The 19,145-nt window shown below is 51.5% G+C and overlaps 1 protein-coding gene across 37 annotated transcripts in view; it reads left to right on the forward strand.

Moving 5' to 3' along the window:
- MSI2 (musashi RNA binding protein 2) overlaps positions 1 to 19,145 on the forward strand; it is a 398,378-nt gene that overhangs the window by 249,550 nt on the left and 129,683 nt on the right. For 36 of the 37 annotated variants that reach the window (XR_016224418.1, XR_016224415.1, XR_016224417.1 and 33 more), the window contains one exon: positions 7,430 to 7,478. Coding sequence is in view for 33 of the 37 variants with exons in the window: in XM_089318616.1 (XP_089174742.1) it covers positions 7,430 to 7,478 (49 nt within the window). In the remaining 4 variants the exon portion in view is untranslated. Of the gene's footprint in view, positions 1 to 7,429; positions 7,479 to 11,911; positions 18,893 to 19,145 lie in introns of those variants that run through there. The other variant, XM_089318622.1, reaches the window with a different exon arrangement.

A 19,145-nucleotide genomic window follows, 5' to 3' on the forward strand; every position in this document is an offset into this window, starting at 1 on the left:
ATGCGGATGCTTAAGGCCACGGCATTAACCCAATGCACCACAGCGCCGGCCCCGCATTGCAGCCATTTGGGGGAGTGAACCAGTAGATTGAAGATTGATTCTGTCTGTCTGTCTCTCTCTCTCTCTCTCTTTCTCTGTGTGGGTGTGGGTGTGGGTGTGTTTCTGTAAGTCTGCCCTTCAAACAAATAAATAAATCTTTAAAAAAAAAAGTGGGTGGGCCAGCATTGTGGCATAGCAGATAAAGCAGCCACCTGCTGCAGTGCCAGCATCCCACGTGGGCATTTCTTTGTGTCCCAGCTACTCTACTTTGGATCCAGCTGCCTGCTGATCTGCCTGGGAAAGCAGTGGGTGATGGTGCAGGTGTTTGGGCCCCTGCACCCACATGGGAGACCTGGAAGGAGCTCCTGGCTCTTGGCTTTGGCTTGGCCCACCACTGGCCATTGCAGCCATCGGAGGAGTGAACCAAAGCATTGAAGATCGATCTCTCTGTGTCTCAATTTCTCTCTCTTCTCTCTCTCTCTCTTTCTCTAACTCTAACTCAGAGTCTTCTCTGAAGAATTTAGGAAATGGATGTAATGCCACTGAACTGCATGCTAAGAAAATGGTTAAAATAGTAAATTTTGTGTTACATATATTTTATCACAATTAAATAAAAAGAGTTCAGGAGAAACTAAGCCTATTGCTCTTATGCAATAAACCAAACCTGCCTGGCTGGGAACCAACAAGCTTTACAGTAGTTGCAAACCAGAGTTGTGTGGTCTTGGGAACGAAGGGGTGATGTCTGCAGCCGCGGCAGCACCAGAATGGAAGCTCCAAGGGTGCCTCCATGTGGTGGAGCCCTCCAGGGCTGAAGACTTCGACACTCAGCTGCCCAAGACGACAAGAACCTGTGATGAGGCAGGAAGCCCGGGGCTCACACAGCAAGCTTGGGACTCACAAGAGCAGCCTCTGAGCCCTGGACCTGGTGCCTGCCAGCTCTGGGACGACCAGTGGGGAGATGGAAGCTCAGAGAGTTTGTACTGCCCCCTGTCTCAAGGGGCTGTTGTGAGGACCAGAGCAATAAACACACGTGTGACTGTGGGCAAATTTTAAAGTCTTCATTTGGCTTTCTTCAGGTTCCCTGTTCAGTTTTCAGTCCTCCTGAGCTGCTGCAGGACAGGGCCGTGGCTTTCTTGCTCCAAGGCCAAGAGAAGATGCAGAGAGCCCTGTGGGAACCGCATGCTGTGAGGAGCCTGCTGGTCCTGCCTTCTCCGGGGGACAGTTTGTGCTCTTTAGGCAGCCAAGGGCCCATCTCTGCACACTGCTGCTGGGATTCAGGCTTGGCACCACCACACCAAGCCGTTCCGGGCAGCGGCTGTCAGCTGGGGCTGCTCCTGCATCGCTGCGAGCTCCCTCCAACAGGGTGCTGTGCCTGAGGCCAGAGTGTGGCCCCGCAGCAGGCCGCTGGAACACCCTTCAGCCAAGGCTGAAAGCCACCCATGGAGACTCCCGTGTGCACTCCTGGGGTTTCCAGCCTGCCGCCCCTTCTGTCCTGTTCTTCCTCTTGGGCAGTGATTAAAGGACGGGCCACCTACACCTTTTGCAAAGCAGGAACAGACTGGAAAGTGCCACATCAGAAACCTAAACACCTTTCCGGAGCTTTGCGGCAGGAACCAATGGTGCCTTTGTCCAGGCTGGCAGGGGAAGAAGCATAGTATACAGTGCTTTTCCATGTTCTGGAATAATCCTGGGACTGGGCAGCTCTTGTCTTCTGCACAGGCTCCAGCATCACGTCCTGGGCAGTCCTGCCATGTCTGCAAGTCTCTGCTGTTGCGGCTTTAGTGCCTGGAGTTCAGAGAGCATCGTAAGGCCTATGAGGCCCTATGCACTACGGCATCATGGGTATTGCATTTGAAGGTGTTTGTTTATCACTAGAAGCCCTTGAGTGGGAGCAGGAAGAGAAATTCAGGGGCACTTGTTCTGGGGGAGTTTAAAGAGCTGGGTTTCTTTTCTTCCCTTCGCCTCCCTCCTTGTATTTGACCCGATAATTTAAGGATCGCTGGAAGTGCCGTTTCCTGCTTTGTTCTTGATATGTGTGGTGTGTGGGTGTGTGTATTTGTATCCCGGGAGGAGAAGGAAATTTCCCAGGGCGTGTGTGGACCACAGCAAAGCTCTGGAACAGCCTCACAGAGCAGAGTCTGCACAGCACCTGCGGGGGAGTGGATGCTACCAGATGTTCTCCCAGGAGCCTCTGCTGTCCGCGTTAGCATTCTGGGCAGGAAGGCTTTATGAATGGGTCTCAGCAGCCAGCCCTACAATCCCTTCCATTCACAGATGGGAGCCTAAGGACGGAGCAGGGAAGTGACTTGTCCTCAGTGAGCCCCTGGGGGAGCCAGGATTAGAACCAGGGCTCTCCCCAGGCTTCAGGCCACACTGCCTGTCCCGCTCGGCTGCGCCCTGCACCTGCTCGGTTGTCACCAGCAACTCTTTCCCCTTTAGCCATCTCCTGGGAACAGGTTTTCTGTATCTCAGGTCAGTTTGGCATCACTCACCTACCATGTGCTTGGGAAGCCAAAACTGCAAAATCTTGGGCATAAGAGGCAGTGAGCAGCTGGGGGGGCATACTCTAGGATCACACTGTTTGGCCAACCGACTGGACACATGGGATGTTTGAGTTCCCTTTATATAGTGAGTGTCTTTGTTGCATTGCCACTCAAGGTTTCCTATTTGGCCAGCACAAGCGCTAGACTGGCTAGTCTGACCTCTGGATCCGGTCAGCACCATCTGGTTCCTTCTAAAGTCACCCAGCAAGAATGTCTGGCTCACAGTAAATCTTTCAACTCATTAGGAAGTGGGTTTACTCATTCATTAAATGAATTAGGATTAGAGAGGCATCACCCACTGGCCTGAGTGGTAATTATGGTGGATTTTCGTGGTGCTCATGTAGTGAGGAATGTGTTGCCAGTTCCTCTTGGTGCTTCCAGGATCTTTGTCTCCAGCCTTGCTGCCAGGGCAGGATTTATGTGAAGTCCTTTCACATCCTGTGTTCCATTTGGGATGTTCTGTCTGGAATGTGGTGCCAGGTAGCTTAATACTCAGTTCAAAACTATCACTTCTCCTGCCCCTTTTCTTGTGCCCAGTTTATGCTCCTGTATTATTTGAGACTCTATATCTTCTGAATGTATGCTTTTTTTTTTTTTTTTTTTTTTAGAAACAGGGACCTCAGTGAAAGTAACTTTCACATTATCTGGGAGTGACTGCTGATCTTGGCTGGCCTCACTTGTCTGTGTTGGGGATGACTGGCTGTCACCTGATCCATCACTGAGCATCTGGGGAGACTTGGCTCTGCTCCACATGTCTCCTGCCTCTCACCCTCCAGCAGGCTAGCTTGGACATGCCTTTCTCATGGTGATGGCAGAAGTGTGAGAGAAAGCAAGCAGAACGTGCAAATCCTCATGAGGCTAGGGCCAGGAGGGACCCCCTCCCCATTCTCTCCGTTGACCACCATAAATCAAGATCAGATTCAAGGGATAGGGAGAGTAGCCTCAGACTTATGGGTAAAGCGTATGGGACGCTATTGCCATCTGTGGCACCATAGACCTATGTAGTCTGCATCTGATTTGTGCTTGGTTGATATTGTGCCCGTGGTGAATGCCAATACATGTGTGTTGCAGAAAAGTCACTAGAGTCTCCACTGCTGGATCTTCTAATCATGGCTGGGTTGGCTGTGTGTTGCAGGCATAGGTAGGAGTTTATCTTTAGGAGGAAAGTTTTTGTATCATCCCAGTAGGATTTGCACTCTTCCTGTCTTGGATTCCAAGGCAGATTGGTTGCCTCTAAGAAATCCCTCTGCTTGTCATTGTTTCCTCGTGGGTGCCACCCTCCCCATGTTCAGGACCCTAGAATGTAAACGTTGGGGAGAAGGGGAGTAAAGAGAGGGAGAAGTGTTGCCACGCCAGAGTGGGTCAGTCACATCCGGAAGAGCAGTGGTGTTCCACGTGTTGAGCACTGAGCGTGTTGCAGAGGTGGAAGCGGCTCCTGCCCTTTGACCTTTGCTCTTTCTCATCCTTAGAGTCACACATGGGAGAGTGTGCTCTTTCTTGCTGGCAGCCACATCAGCTGGTACTTGTTAGAAATGAGAATACAACCAAGTCTGAGATCTGTGGCTTAATACCCACTCCAGTGGTTCAGTTCCAGGCGGGGGTGGGGTGGGGGGTGGGTTTGAGCAGCCTCGCTGCTCCAACCTGCTGCCTCTCACACTTCTGAGAAGTCTTGGTGTCGGGACAGAGACGAGGGTGTCCCGTTCCCAGCCATTTCACCTAAAAATCATTTTGCTTTTTCCATCACAAAGATGCACTGCTCAAGATGCATTGTGAGCCTGCCACAAGTTACTGCAAGGTTGGAGTAAGCTCCTTCTCCCAGAACAGACTGAGCTGGTGCCAGGACGCGGGACCAAGCTGGTAGGGGTGCAGACACGTCCTGTTCTTCTCTCTCCCTTAGGGGACCCAAGGCTGCTAGGGCTTGGTAGAAAGAAATCTGTAAGACAGGTAAGGGCTTCAGCAGCACAAAATAAATAGCAGCGTTAATCCTAAGGATGAGGATTGAGGCAGTGTTTAACAAAGGTTAACGGTGTTCTCTACGCAATGAGAAGAGCTCTCTTCCCAGCCCCCTTGGCCTGCATGTTAATGTGGGCGATTACACAGCCAGCCAGTCTACCTGGGACGTGGACTGAGCACCGGAGACCGAGGGAGCTATCGGTTTGCTGGCTCCCGGGCTGAATACCAGCCACCTCCACTGTGCCCTTCGGTTCCCTTTGAGGGAGCCCCACACAGGCCGCTTGTGTTTGATTCACATAGAACCGTGAGAAACAGTCCCGCATGCGAGGCTGTGTTTTCTTTCTATTCAGTCTTTGTATATTCAAATTCTTCTGGTTTCAGCTCTTGCTGTTCTGCCAGATTCCATCGCGTTGATGGCTTCTCTGAATTAATAAGTGTTTTCGCAATCACTGAAAAGTTTTCTCCCTCCAAGCACTGGGACTTATCCATATTGATTTTCTCCCTCTTTTCTCTCTCCTTTCTAGCTGCTTCTTAGATGTTGCATTTTGTAAAGTGCTAATAGAATTTTTCTTTCGCCCTGACACTTTATCTATTCAGGAGGTCTTTGCGAGTCCTATTGTACCACTGGACTATAGAGGAGAGAGCTCTATTCTTTGCCACAATGGCCGCCCTAAAAACATATACAGACCCTCCCCCACACTCACCAGGGTGGACTGAGTGCTGAAAGGGCGGGAGGAACAAGCCTCTGTTCAAAGGGGGCTTTGAAAATTCTTTTTTTTTTTTTAATTTCAAAATATTTCTTTCCTAAGGGGATCTGAGTCTCTGTACCAAAACGTGGCCAGCCCCAAAGTAAGGCTCTTTCCCTTACTGTTAGCATTTCACCTCAATAAGGATTTGGCAAACATGTTAGGAAATCCGGAGACGGGTGTGAAGCAGATGTTACCTTCAGGCTGCACCCCTGCTCACCTGCACCCAAGGTGTTGGAATTCTTCTGGGGTCCCAGGTTCTGTCCCAGTGTAACTGCTCTGGGTACAGACACGCCAGTTTCTGTTCCCATGGGAGGCAGATGGCTGGCCCCATATGTGTGGCTTCAGCAGGTGCCTGGAGGACTCCTCAGCCTGCCTGGGATGGGGGGGGGGGGACTGGAGAGGGAGCCCTGCTGAAGCCCTCTCCAGCACAGCATCAGCTTCTGTCCACCTGGTGCCCGAGAGGGCAGCTGCCTGCTGGAGGAGTCCCCAGACAAGACCATTTTCCTCCCAGTCACTGACTTCAGACATGGGGACCAGAAGGGCAAGGCCCCAGGAGCCTGTTTGTTCAGGTTCCGTTGCTTAGCAACCAAAGGGGGCCCTGACTTGTAGGATTTCTAAGCTAGGCTCCGCACTCCAAGGCTGTGACTGTCCTGCCTCTCCTCTTCCATGGTTCCCTCGATGTTGCTCTCCCCCCACTATGTGTGAGAGCGTCTGGAAATAGGTTTGTCTAGAGGTGCGCCTTAGGCCTCCTCCTATTGCCTCACTCAGTGACCTCCCCTCCATCAGAGTGTGGTCTAGCAGGGGTGAGGAAGGGCTTGCCCATGAGTCTCAGTCCTTTGCTGTGAGCCTGGGAGTGCAAATCAACAGTGCTGGCTCCTTCCCAGCCACACCCAGTGTGCCCCATGCTCCGAGGTGGCTTCAAGGTCAAAGTGCTCTGGCTAGAGGTTTTACCTTCCCACAACCATGGGGTTGTATTGCATTTTTATGGCCAACCTTGAGCCCAAAATGAAGAGGTCAGGTTGCTCACCTGGCTGGACCAGGTGCCATCCCCAGGTGAGCAGCTAATTGGTTAGGACAAACCCTGTGCTAAACGTGTGTGTGTGTAAAAGAAAGGATTGCATCCTAAATGAAGAGTGGGTTCTGAAGCCAGATCTATTTAATTCAGTGTGTGTTTTTGGAGATCTATGTAGGAATTGAGTGCAGAGCCTGAGATCTTACAGCTGCAGACACCCAGAAGGGTTGCAGGATGTGTGGGGAGTCTCTGCAAGGGATTCCGATGAGAGGCAGAGGGTGCCCTGGGCTTTTCTCCTTTGTGGTGTCTCTGAGAAGGCCTCCCTTCAGTGTATTAGTTTGTCAGAGTGTCTCGCACTGGGCGGCTTTAACAACAGAACTCTCTCCTCAGAGTTCTGGAGGCCAGAAGTCGCAAGTCGAGGTGTAGCAGGGCTGATTTCTTCTGGGCTGTGCCTCTCCTTGATGTGTGGATGCTCTCCTCTCCCTATATGGGCATGCAGTGTGTGTGTGTGTGTGTGTGTGTGTGTGTATCCCTCCATCTACTCTCCTCTTCCTGTAAGGGCACCAGTCCCATTGGGCTCAGGTCCCCCTGACCTACTTCACATTAATTACTTTTGTGAAGCTCCTGTCTCCAAATAAAGTCCCAGTCCAAGTTATCGGGGGTCAGGACTTCAACACAGGAATTTGGGGGATGCAGTTCAGCCCGTAATCCATACGTCAGAGTGCCATGGTTAGTATCTGGAAACAATCTAAATGTCCACCAGGGCAGAAGGAAATAAGTGGTGGCATCTTCATGAACTCCTCCGCAGCAGTCAAGGTCGTATTCCTGCTGCAGTGTCCCGGGAGTGCTTTGCAGTATTCTAATGTTACATGCATGAAGTGGGGGAAATGCCACATATAAAGGGAAATAGGCCAGATGTTGATTAGCTGTGGTTGTACTGGGTAGGAAAGACAAGCATTTTTTTTTTCTTCTTAGCATTTAAAAAACTATATTCTTTAGTGAGCAACTATTACTTTTGTGATGGAAACCACTCCAAAGCACTCTTGTCACACTGCATGCACACGCAGCATAGCTGGGTTTGTGTGTTTTGTTGACACTCCTAAGGCAGTCTGTCTTCTCTGTCTGTCTTGCAGGTGGAAGATGCGATGCTGATGTTTGACAAAACTACCAACAGGCACAGAGGTAAGATCCCCCTCGCCGGGCCTCCATCTCTTCTCAACTCCAAACCCCTTGGCAAAAGAGCCACTGAAGAGTCCAGAGTCGAGCAGGTGCTGGTGACCACGAGTTGAAATTGTGCATGAGTGGGGTCCATGGTGACACAAAAGTCCAAATACCAGGTGGTTACAAAACCATTACCTTTTGGCTTGGAAGCTGTGGTCTCCTGATGCAGCCGTGCCCAGCACATACATGCAGATCAACCCACTTAATCCTGGCTTTCTTAGTCCCTTGCTAACCTCAGCGCTAAGTGATCCAAGTGGAAATTATTCATAGCAATTACTCAATTGAGTTCTCAATTTGCATTGAAGGAGATGGTTTAAAAGCAGACTGTCAATCTAAAGAGAGAGAGAGAGAGAGAACACTCAGATGCATCTCAGGTTCGTTGGCTATATACGGTGATTACAGACTTGGAACCCCCCCCCCCCCCATGCCTCTGGGACAGTTAGAGGGAGGTACTCGTTTTTGTGTTTTCTCCTGTGCGCCTGCTGTCCAATCTGTGCTATCAACCTGGGGTCTGGGAGCCTTTGAAATGACAACAAAATGTTGTGTGTTGTCACTTTTCTTGGGAGAGGTCCTTAGCTTTGAACAGATTGTCACAGGGAATCTGAACTCATTCCTCAATTCCTCTCCCTCTCCCTACCCCAAAAGAGCATGTTAACACTATCGCTTTAAAAAGAAAAATGAGAGAAATCTAGAAAATTCTCCCCAGAGGTAATAGACTCATAGGCAGTTGTGACTTAGTGATCTCTTCTGTTGTCTGGAAGCCCCAGGTTCTGGGGGGCTCCTGTGACCAGAGCCTTGGAAGGGATGTGGCAGGGAAGGGTGTGGGGCATCCTTGAGAGAGGGGGCAGCGAGTGAGCAGTATTCCCGTGGCACTTGGATTGCATTTAGATGTTTCTCGAGTTGTTTACATTCCTGCTGTCACCTGTGATTAGAAGCAGTTCCCCTGCGCAGACTGTGTGTCTTTCCTGTTTGGAGAACACAGGCTGAGTGAGAGAGAGGAAGGAGGGAGTGGGAGTCGTGGCTGGCGGGAGTGGGAGAAGGAGAGGCTGTGAGGAGTGTGCCTGGTGGTCTGGTTTCTCCTCTTTGCATCTGCAGCATGCTCGCGGTGGGGAGACGGAGGGCTAGGCGATGGGAGCATCAGGGGGTGCTTGTGGAGGGAAGAGGTGGGCGGGGTGGAGGTGAGTAGAGGGGAGAGCAAGCACGTGCAGAATGATTAACTTTGCCCACTGCCCTGCCTTGGACAGAGCCGTGAGAGTGGGCACTCACACTTCCCCTCCATTGCTGCCCACCTTGTGCGTCTGGCAGGGGCGGAGGGTGGGGTCTGAAGCTTGACTCCCACAGAGGCTTCTGAGTGCACCTTCACAGCAGCCTGGCGCATTGGCTGTGACTTTGGGAAAATCACATCACTGCTTTATACCTCGGTTTATTCATCTGTAAAATGGGGATAGCAATCATACCTCCCTCTGGGATTGTTTGGAGAGTGCTACACAAAACCAAGGTCAGCCGTGCATAAGCGTAAGCTCTCATCTTTTTCTCTGTCATCACTTCCATGGTGTGGATGGGGAGACTGAGGCTCAGAGGGGGCTCACTCATGCACCCTAGGTTCCAGCAGGGACTCAAAGCCAAAGCTGCTGGTTCCAAGTTTGGCGCTTTCTCTGGTATGTCCAGGTAGGGAGGGGTTTGTTTGGAAGAGCATTTTCACCTGTTTATTTTCAGTGTGGGTGACACCACCCAAAGGTGGTACCCAGTGCCCAAAATCCTGGAAGATTCTTGTGTGGTTTCTAGGCCATACTGTGGTCCTTGGAAGTCCAGTGAAGGGGAAGGTATTTTCTGATCTCTTAGTATCAGGCACCGTGCCAGGGGCTTCCACAGGTGTCACCCTGTCATCAAGCCTTACAGCTGAGCAAGACCAAAAGCCAAATCCAGGAGCCAGGAGCTTCATCTGGGTCTCCCACATGGCCACCTTTTGCTGCTTTCCCAGGCCATTAGCAGGGAGTTACAAATGGAGCAGCCGGGACTTGAACTGGCACCCACATGGGATGCTGGTGTCACAGGCAGAATTAATCCGCTGTGCTACAGCACTGGCCCCAGGTCCCAGGACATTAAAACAGGAGCAGCACCCTGCAGGGGTTCTGCCTGGGAGAGAGAAGACAAGTGGGACAGTGTGCCAAGAAGTCCCCATCCCCTTTCCTCCTGCTGCCACCACCCCTGGGCTCTCTCTGTGTAGGTGCAGCCCTGGCCTATATGGGTTGTCCAAGGTCTCAAAACAGCCAAGCAAGAATCTCCTTGGGAACTGGGTGGAGAAGCTGTGATAATACTCAGAAGTTAGTGAACTCAACCTCAGCGAGGGAAATATTACTTGTAAATGAGCGGACTGCAACAGAAGCACAAATCATGTGCATGGAGGAATGGGCCCTGCCTCCGGGCTGATGAGCGTGCACTTGGAATCAAGAGGTAACAATGAAGGCAGGGTCTTCCTGCAGCCCCCTTGCCCCAGCCCTACTGCCACCTCCTCAGCTTCCTGTTTTCCATGATCTTATCAGGAGGAAGGTGCTGCAGTGGCAGAGGATGATCCCTTGCTGGTTGGCACTGCCTGCAGCGCTTCTTAAAGAGGCCCAGCCCATTCACCCCTAGTTGATGTCACAGCACAGGCTCGGCACCTCTCCATCAAGGTTGCCCAGCCCTGTGGGGCAGCCTGGGTGAGGACTCGTCCTCAGCACCAGGCCTTTCTTCCTTTGTTTGTGTACCCTTGGAGCTCTGACCCCTGCTGTTTGGGGACAACTACAGGGCCAGACTCTGGAGACACACCTGCAACCTGCTGACCTTGCTTCTTGTTGATCCCTGTGAAGGCAGGGTTGCCCTCAGGTGCATCTGCATGGCAGTTGACTTCCCCTGTCCACAGAGCCATCAGGCTGGGCCTCACTAGCTCTGGGGAGAGAATCCAGGAGATAAAGAGCCCTCCAAAGAGGGTGTTGTCCCCCCAAGCAGCCTCAGCCTCCCTGAGAGTGGACCATCCAAGTGTGGGGTCGTCTGGTCTTCTCTTCAGAGCCTGGCCCTCCTTGTAGCTGCCTGAATTTCTTCTTTCTGAATTGCTCAGGTTCTTCATCTAGAAAATATAGGAGCTGGGAGTAAAGAGCCCCAGGGCCTGATAGTTCTGGCTTTTAGCTTTCTTTTTCTTCTTTTGAAAGGCAAAGAGGGGGGTAGTGGGGAGAGAGGGCGAAAGAGATCTTCCATCCACTCTCCAAGTACTCAAAACCATCAGGGGTGGGCCAGGCCAAAGCCGGGAGCCTGGAACTGCATCTGGGTCTCCCACATGGGTGGCAGGGACCTAAGCACTTGAGCCATCACCTGCTGCTTTCCAGGGTCCACGTTAGCAGGAAGGTGGGTTGGAAGTAGAGCCCGGACTGAAACCCAGGCATTTTGATAGGGGATGTACTGCCAAACACCTGTCCCATGACTTTCAGCTTTTCAGGGCAAGAAGGTTTAAGATGAATTCTGGGTGGGTGGGTTGTCGTTTGGTTGGTTTGCTGGTTTTAATAACCAGGCGGAGGGTGAGCAGTCATTGCAGGGGATTCGTGAGGAAGTGTCTGTGCTCAGTCAGGCAAGCCGACAGAGAAGCCAGCCTGTGACTCCCACTGGGATGGGCTGGGCCCCCTGTCCCAGCTTGGGGGTGGCAGCTACCCTTTCTGTCTACATGATCAGCCACTGGGTGCAGCCCACCTATGAAGCTGGCATGACCCAGGCTTCCTCCCACTGGACATCCTGGGGAGGCCATCTTCTGGCCATGTTCCCGGCATGGAGCGCTGTGGTGACATCAGAGGTTTCCGCTTGTCTAACCAGCCACGTTAACCATCTTGGAAGCAGCGGCCCGTGTGCTCTGGGCATTTATATAGCTGACACTGAGCTGGCCCAGGATCTGCAGACACCATCACATCCGAATGACAGGCAGCCACGTGTGAGCTGAGCTGCGTGGGGTGACTCGCTGGTCAGAGCAGCGCTGGGATGCCCACCCAGTGGGAAACTAAGGCACACTGCGTGGCAGATTGCTGCAGCCAGACAGGAGCTGAGCTAGCAGTGGAAGCTAGGAGCCATCCTTGCCCTGCCCTTCACTTCATCCTGGGGTCTTCCATGAGATAATTAGTGCCAAGGTGGGGGTTGGGGGCCGGGTGGATGTCCAGTTTTCTGAGTCTATTGCATTTGCTTGCTCAAAGTTGTTAGAGATGGTCTGAAAAACACTAGGCTGATCGTCAAAGGATTTAGTCACTGGGGGAATGTTTGTTGCTTTCTCCTTGCAAAAGTCAGATAAGATCTTGAACTCAGCATTAGGTATTGATCCTAGGGTAGAGAGGGAAGCATCCACAAGGTGCTGTCCTGATTTGCTCTTTTGTTGGCAGGAGGCAAGGGAGGCGGAGGGTGAAGATAGGATGCTCAGGTCTCCCCTCTGCACAGCCTCAGCACTGTTTGTGAAAATGAACTGTGGATCCATTGGCTGCTAAAGTACATCTTCCACTCACCTCCTTCTTGGGGGAGGGAGCCCCTCAACACCAGTCACTCCAGGCGAGCCCAGCTGCTCCTCTCTTGGACCTCGGGCCCCCGGTTCCTGGACCCTCCCCGCCTGGCTGGGAGGCTCTGCAGCTCATCCTGTGGCCTAGGGAGGTAGGCTGCAGAGGGAGTGGTTCTGGCTGAGGACACCCCTGAGGCCTCCATTACCCAGCAGCCCATTGGCTGGGGAGCATTGCCGGAGGCAGAGGCCCAGGACACAGGAGAGCAAAGTCAAGCTGACGTGATGGATGACTCCTCTCCCACCAGTGAGCGGGCCCTCATGACGTGTGATGCTAATGACCCTGGAGATGGATAGCAGCTCCGACACAGTCACTGCCGCACCTCCCACCCCCAGGAGGGCCCCTTCCCTGTATCAACCTCAGCCTCTCAGGCAGGTTTTGTGAGGCACAGCGAACACCAGCAGCAACAGAGTCTTGGACAGAGGGCTCCTCTGACCGGGAGGCACTGGCGTGGGCAGACCTAGCAGGGGGAGGAACTCTGCAAGCTGTCCTCAAGGCCATCGCCAGGAGAGCTTGGCTTCTCCCTGGAGGCTTGCTCATAGTCTCCCTCCGAAAAGTAGCTGGCCCAAGTTTAAAGTCTTTGTCATTTGCATAATCAGTTTATTTATTAAAATGGTGCCAGGAAGATGTAACTGAAACTCTGATAGAAGATAATGCCTTTCTGAGGAGAAAAAACAGCCCTTAATGTCTTGAATACCTGCCAGACGCTCACTTTTGAAATTGACCTCTGAAGTCCAAATTGACTCTTTTATGTGTGCTCTATAAGGATGACTGCGAATTGCACTGTGATTATTTGTTTATCGGTGCCTGTTTCTCAAAGGGAGGGGGAGGGTAAAGAGTCTCACAAAGGCGTAAATTAAATTTAAAAAATTTTAAAGCATTCCTTCATTGACGAGTATGGGATGTCAAAGATTGTGTGTGCTTTTCCTGATGAGATGCTAACATTTTGACTTGACTTACCTAGGGAAGAAGTTGGGATTTATTTAATTTTTGAAAATTTATTTGAAAGGCAGAGTGACAGAAGGAGACAGAGAGAGAGAGAGAGAGAGAGAGGAGAGAGATATCTTCCATCTGCTTGTTCACTTCCCAGACAGCCACAATGGCCAGGGTTAGGTCAGGCCAAAGCCAGGAACCCAGAACTCCATCTGGGCTTCACATGTGGGTGGCAGGGGGCCAAGCACTTGGGCCATCTTCCGCTTTCCCAGGTTTATCAGCCAGGAGTTAGAAGAAGCAGAGCCGCTGGGACTTGAATCAGCACTCTGATGTGGGATGTAGGTGTCACAGGTGGTGGCTTAACCCACTGTGCCACAGTGCCAACCCCAGAAGCTGGGGTTTATAAGCTATATAAGCTTATACTTTATAAGCTCTAAGTGTAATTTTGTGGCATGGAGGCAGAAGTGTGTTTGACAGAGGGATTGCAGTTGGGTGGGGTAGAAGGCTGAAGGGTGTGTGGAAGGACAGCTAGCCGTGACAGCTGTGCTAATGTGACGAGGAAGCACCCTGTAACATACAGTGTCCCCGGTGCTGTCTGAGGTCTGCAGTGAGGTTAGGACAGGTCTCCCTTGCTGGAATTGTGCCCATGAAACTCTTCTGCCTCTCCATCCTGCTCATGTCCTTTGTGCTGGCTGCTGGTGGACCCGTTCAGTGCTCCCCAAGTCTGAGATGTGTTGAATGGGTTTATTGGAAACTTATAAATCAATGGTTGGTCATTATTGGTATTGCTCCTAATTCTGCACCTGAATTAGGAGGCAGCTGACAAGCGTGCAGCTAGTGTGATCACCATCGGCAGTTGAGAGTCTGGGCCTCGCAGAGCCTTCAGTCTGGTCCGTGCTGCAGTGTGGCCCACTGAGCTCTCTCCTATACAGGGCACAAGGTCTTGATGGCATTAGCGAAGATCCTTCCCAGAGCAGACACCATGGGGTCATGTGGGGCAACTGTCAAAGACACTGCCAAACTGAGTGTAGGAAAGGATGGTCGGAGTGGGGTAGGAGCTCAGTGGGATTGCTCTCCTCCAGTCCAGCTTGTATGAAAGAGGCCTCAGGGGAAGAAGAGGGAGGGAGGCGTGAATCACTGCCTTTGGGTGCTTGAAGAGTTCCGAGCAGGCTGGAAACCAGGCATGCTTGCATTAGAAAGAGGAAGAACTGCCAAGTCCAGCAGCGGCGAGAGGTGGACCAGAGCCCCAGCTCTCGTGGTTGTCGTGGAGCTCATTCTAACGTTAGGGCTGCCTGCGGGGTGGGGGGGGGGGGGCATGCTCGTGCGCACCCACCCCTGGCCCTTGCAGCTTCAGCCCCAGTCCCTGTGACTTGGCAGCAATGGAGGCGAACGGAAGGGGCCTGGGTAGAGAGTGGCAGCCCCCACCCGAGCCATCTCTCCAGGACCAGCCCCGGGAGATGTCTGCACATTTTATTTTCTCCTTAAATAAACACCATTAGCTTTCACGAGAAATTGGTGCAAACATGACCTCACAAATAACTAATTAGAAGGGCAGGGTTGAAGGGGAATGTGAATTTAAAAACATGGAGAGGAGACCATTAAAGATTCCTGTAGATGTCCCAGCTCTGGCTGCGTTGATCCTGAACCTTAATTTTATTTCTGACAGGAAAGCAAGGAGTGTGCTTTCATTTTTTTCCCCCCTGAGCTAACTCAATTCCGGAAGCACCCATTCCGGCGCTGTCTCTTGAGATATTAATCAACACAGCAGCTTGGTTTCTGTTCACCTGCTTTGCTTTGTAGGCGCAGAGTAACTGGGAGCCCTCGCATCCCTAGCAACAGGGCTGGGGGCTGGGGGCTGGGGATGCCCAGGGCCACAGGAAGCCAGAATTTGGCATCCTGGTCAAGCTGCCTTTTTTTTTTTTTTTTTTTTTTTTTTTTTAAGCTCAAGGATAAATTCTAGACTTCTTTGCTGGGGAATAAAGGCTCTGGCACCAGAGGAGGTTGAGCTAAGAGGCCTTCCTGGCCTCCCCCTGGCTGCGGCCCCCAGAAGTAGAAAGGGAGTGGGCTCGGGGTCAGCTACTTCATTGACCCAGAAATGGTTTTTGTAGAGAGGGACAATGAGTCTTTTGTTGGGCACTGTCCCCAGAGAGCCCCAGGCTCTGCCTCTCATTGCGAGTTTGAGGATCTCAGCGAAAGCAGTATGCAGTGGAGACCTTGGTGACCTGATTAAAAGCAACCCATTTCTTAGCATCCCTTGGTTCTAGGTGAAGGGTCTCCAGAAGCCATGGGTGGCTGCCCCCCATGGTGGGACCTCACGTTTCTAGTGGAGCCCTGGCAATTATGCAGCTCTGGCCGACAGCTTCTGTTTTGAGCCATACAGGTCAGGAGACATGCTAGTCCCTCTGTGACTTTGTGTGGCATGTATGCATACACACACACACGCATTCACAGAGCCTTGGTTTTAGACCTGGCCACACTTGGTGTCCAAGCCCAGCTTTCTCATGGGCAAGATCTCAGATGAGTTCCTGAAGGGCTCTGGGCCCTTCACTCACTTCTGGAGGAGATGCACCTGCTCTGTGTGTGGGCTTGGAGCACACAGTGAGTGGGTGCGCTCAGTGCCCTTGTTCTTCGCCATCCTCCTTAAACAAAACCATTGGCTTGGCCTCTTCAGGCAAACAAAGTAAAATCTCTGGATTTTTGGGACCCTTGTCTTTAGGAAGAGAACTTTTTTGTGGATGTTGTTCCTTCCGCTGGCACATAGCTGGCATGTGCAGAAATGACTTCTGAAAGAATATCTGAAACTTTGGTAGAGGAGTTAGAATGTATAGGAAAGAGCACATACCCTGGGCCAGTGTTTGCCTCTCTGTGGCTTCATAGCTGTGTGAATCAGATTTCTAATCTAGAAGATAAGAAGATGTCCTTGAGTTAGCCTGGGGCTTATGCCGTTTAATCAGTATAAGGGGCATGGAACCATCTCTGGCCATAACAAGCACTCAGATGGCTCATGCACATGTGTGTGTCCTCAGAGATGCAAATATTCGTCTACAGAAATTGGTGTTGCGGCAGGAGTTGTGGTGTGGCAGGTAAAGTCTCCGCCTGTGACCCTGGCATCCCATATGGACATCAGTTTGTGTCCCAGCTGCTCCAATTCCAATCTAGCTCCCTGCTAATAGCCTGGAAAAGCAGCAGATCATGGCCCAAGAACCTGAGCCCCTGCACCCATGTGAGAAACCTGGGGGAAGCTCCTGGTTCCTGGCTTTGGCCTGGCCCAGCCATGGTTGTTGTGGCCGTCTGGGGACTGAACCAGTGGGTGGAAGATTGCTCTCTCTCCCCTCTTCTCTGTCACTCTACCTTTCAAAATAAATAAACAAATCCTTAACCAAAAAAAATAAATAAATAAGTGTTAGCTTCTGGGGAAGAGGATTGAGTGACCAGAAGTACAGAGAAAAAGGGATATTTTTCAGTGTGTAGTCAGTCACCTTTGTGCATTCATACCCCATTCAAACATTCGCTTGTTCAGTGTAAGCTTTTAAAATTCATTCCCATTTGAATGATTAGTGAAGCCATCTATTAACATCCAAGAGAATTTTCCCAAGAAAACAATCCACCCCACCCATCGCCCTAACACAGTATAGTGTCACTTCTGTCTTGTTCCTGATGTGGACATAAATATCTTTAAAGGGCTTTTCTGTACATCAAGTGGAGTCTCCTACCGTGGGCCGTGCCCCATCTGGGTTTCCCGGCCCACCAGGGAGCAGGGAGGAGCCCTACCCACGCCAACAAGACGTGGTTATATGCAGCTGAGCACCTTCCCCTGGGAGCCACCTCTGCCTTTTTCTTTCCATAAACAGGTCGGATAGATAGATGAGGATTCCCATGGTCGTATCTCCTCTTCCCAGACAATGTGCTATTATTAGAATAGCCAGGCTGGCCCCAGACAGCAAAGAAGCCTGGTTTGCTCCGGTTCATCTGAGCCCAGAGGCGTGAAAGGTCAGAACAGGGAGGCCCTCCATCCCTGAAGTTCCAAGTGCTTCTTAATTAAAGAAAAACATGAAACTTTAAGCATTTTCTTACCCCTGAGTTGTGACTCATACACACGTGGGTACCTGCCCCAGCATGGCAGGTACAGAATCCTCCTCTGCTTCCACATTGCTTCTAGCTCGTGCGTCGAGGCGACCCCAAGCTGGGGAAGTGTCTAGGCCGAGTGGCATGGGGGAAGAGCCCAGGGTCACCCCCCGGGTTCATGTGCCGAGCTGCTGCTCCTCAGCTCTGTGACTCAGAGAAGTTCTCAGCCTTCGCTGAGCTTTCTCATCTGTTACATGAGGCTGCCGTTCTCCACTGGTGAACTTGGGAGGTTTAAAGTAAGATCGTTTGTGTGAAGCCTCTGACTTCTGAGAGACTAGTGATAAATGTTCATGTTATTATGGTCCAGTTAACTGCTGTTATCTTAACTACCAATGAGAATGCTGGCACTGTCCTTTCTCAGGGAGTGGGAGCCGAAGCTCCCCAATGGGAGAGAGTGGGCACCCTCACAGGCTGTTACCGGGTGCTGTCAAGCATCCCCCATTGAAGGGTGTTAGGAGTTGACCTGTGTCCTCCAAGTAGATAGGCTGCACCCCAGTATCTGAGAATGTGACCTTACTGGAAATAGGGTCTTTGGAGATGTAAGTAAGATGTGACCTTACTGGAGTAGATTTACCCAATGAGACTCGTGTCCATATCAGAAGGGATGTGTGAAGGGAAGCCCACAGGGCCAGGGCCATGTGGCCTTGGAGGCAGAGACTAGAGTGATGCAGCTGCAAGCCCAGGATTGCTGGCACCACCTGAAGCTGAGAGAAAGTCATGGAGCAGGTCTGCTCTTCCAAGAGAGCAGGACTCAGCCAACACCTTGAGTATAGGCTTCGAGCTTCCAGAACTGAGACGGAGGAAGTCCCTGGTGCTTTAAGCCCCTGCTGTGGTCCTTCAGCACTGGGAGTTATTCCAGAGGGCAGAGTGCCTTCTGCTGTACCTGTGTCCATGCTCACCCTGGGCTGGGAGTCCTGGTGGCCCAGCATGGTCTCTCTTGCACTTCTGTCTCTCCTCCTCCCCCAGCAGAATGGTGTGCAAGAGAAAAGACCTTTTACGTAACTGAGAACACAGCCCCCAAATCCTGATTTGGTTCACACACCTTACCCAAGTCCCATTAGCAGAAGATCACCCTGAAATAACTCTGAGGTTTACTTTTCAATTTAGTAGGGGTGGGTGTCGTGGCACGGCAGGTTAAGCCGCTGCTAGGGACACCTGCATCGTGGCTACTCTACTTCTGCTCCATACATTCTGCTCATAAATTCCGCAAGGCAGCAGATGATGGCCGAGGTGCTTGAGCCCCTGCCACCCACACGGTAAACCTGGAGAGAGTTTCAGACTCAGCTCTGGCTGGCCCAGTCCTGGCTGTCGCAAGCGTTTGAGGAGTGAACCAGCAAATGAAGATCGCTCCCTCTATCTCTCTTTCTCCTTCTCTCTCTCTCTCCTCTCTATCTCTGCTGTTCAAGTAGATGAGAATAAATCAATAAACATTTAACCTAATTTTAAATTCAGTGGCCTCTGAGGCTCAGTCATTTGTGAATAAGCTAAGGAATAAGCAGTACAATTAGGAGCGGTCAGAATCCTCAACTCCAGCGATGCAAACCATGCTCACTAGAGAGCTGTTTCCAGCTGGTTCGTTCAGCTTGGCTATTTTAGGGAAGTAAGGCCCCCCCCCCCCAAAAGAAAGAAGAGTACAAGAGGAAAGAAGAAAGTAAACAGGACTTCGGAGAGCATGTGTGTATGCAAAACACACCTCGGCGTCCTTACATACCTGCCTCTGCTTCCACCCTGCGGAAATAGAAGAAAACCCAGCAAGACGACACACTGAACTTCAAAGGCTGCCAAAGCACACTTCTTGATTTCTTGCTGTTGTCCCAGAAACCCTTTCATTCGGGAACATTTGCCAAATTCACTCCCACAGTGACTTTCAAGCTAAATGATTGCAGCGGAGGGTCAAGATGGTAACACCTACAGGTCCCTGGTTGTAAGAGCACAGTGGGCACGGCGGTAATGAGTAATTAGAGCGCTTGCGTGCGTGTGCTTCCAGCCTCGACTGTGGCACAGACAG

This window comes from Oryctolagus cuniculus, chromosome 17 (assembly GCF_051225735.1).
Source record: "Oryctolagus cuniculus isolate XC-2025 breed Fujian yellow rabbit chromosome 17, ASM5122573v1, whole genome shotgun sequence".
In the NCBI taxonomy this organism is placed as follows: Eukaryota; Metazoa; Chordata; class Mammalia; order Lagomorpha; family Leporidae; genus Oryctolagus; species Oryctolagus cuniculus.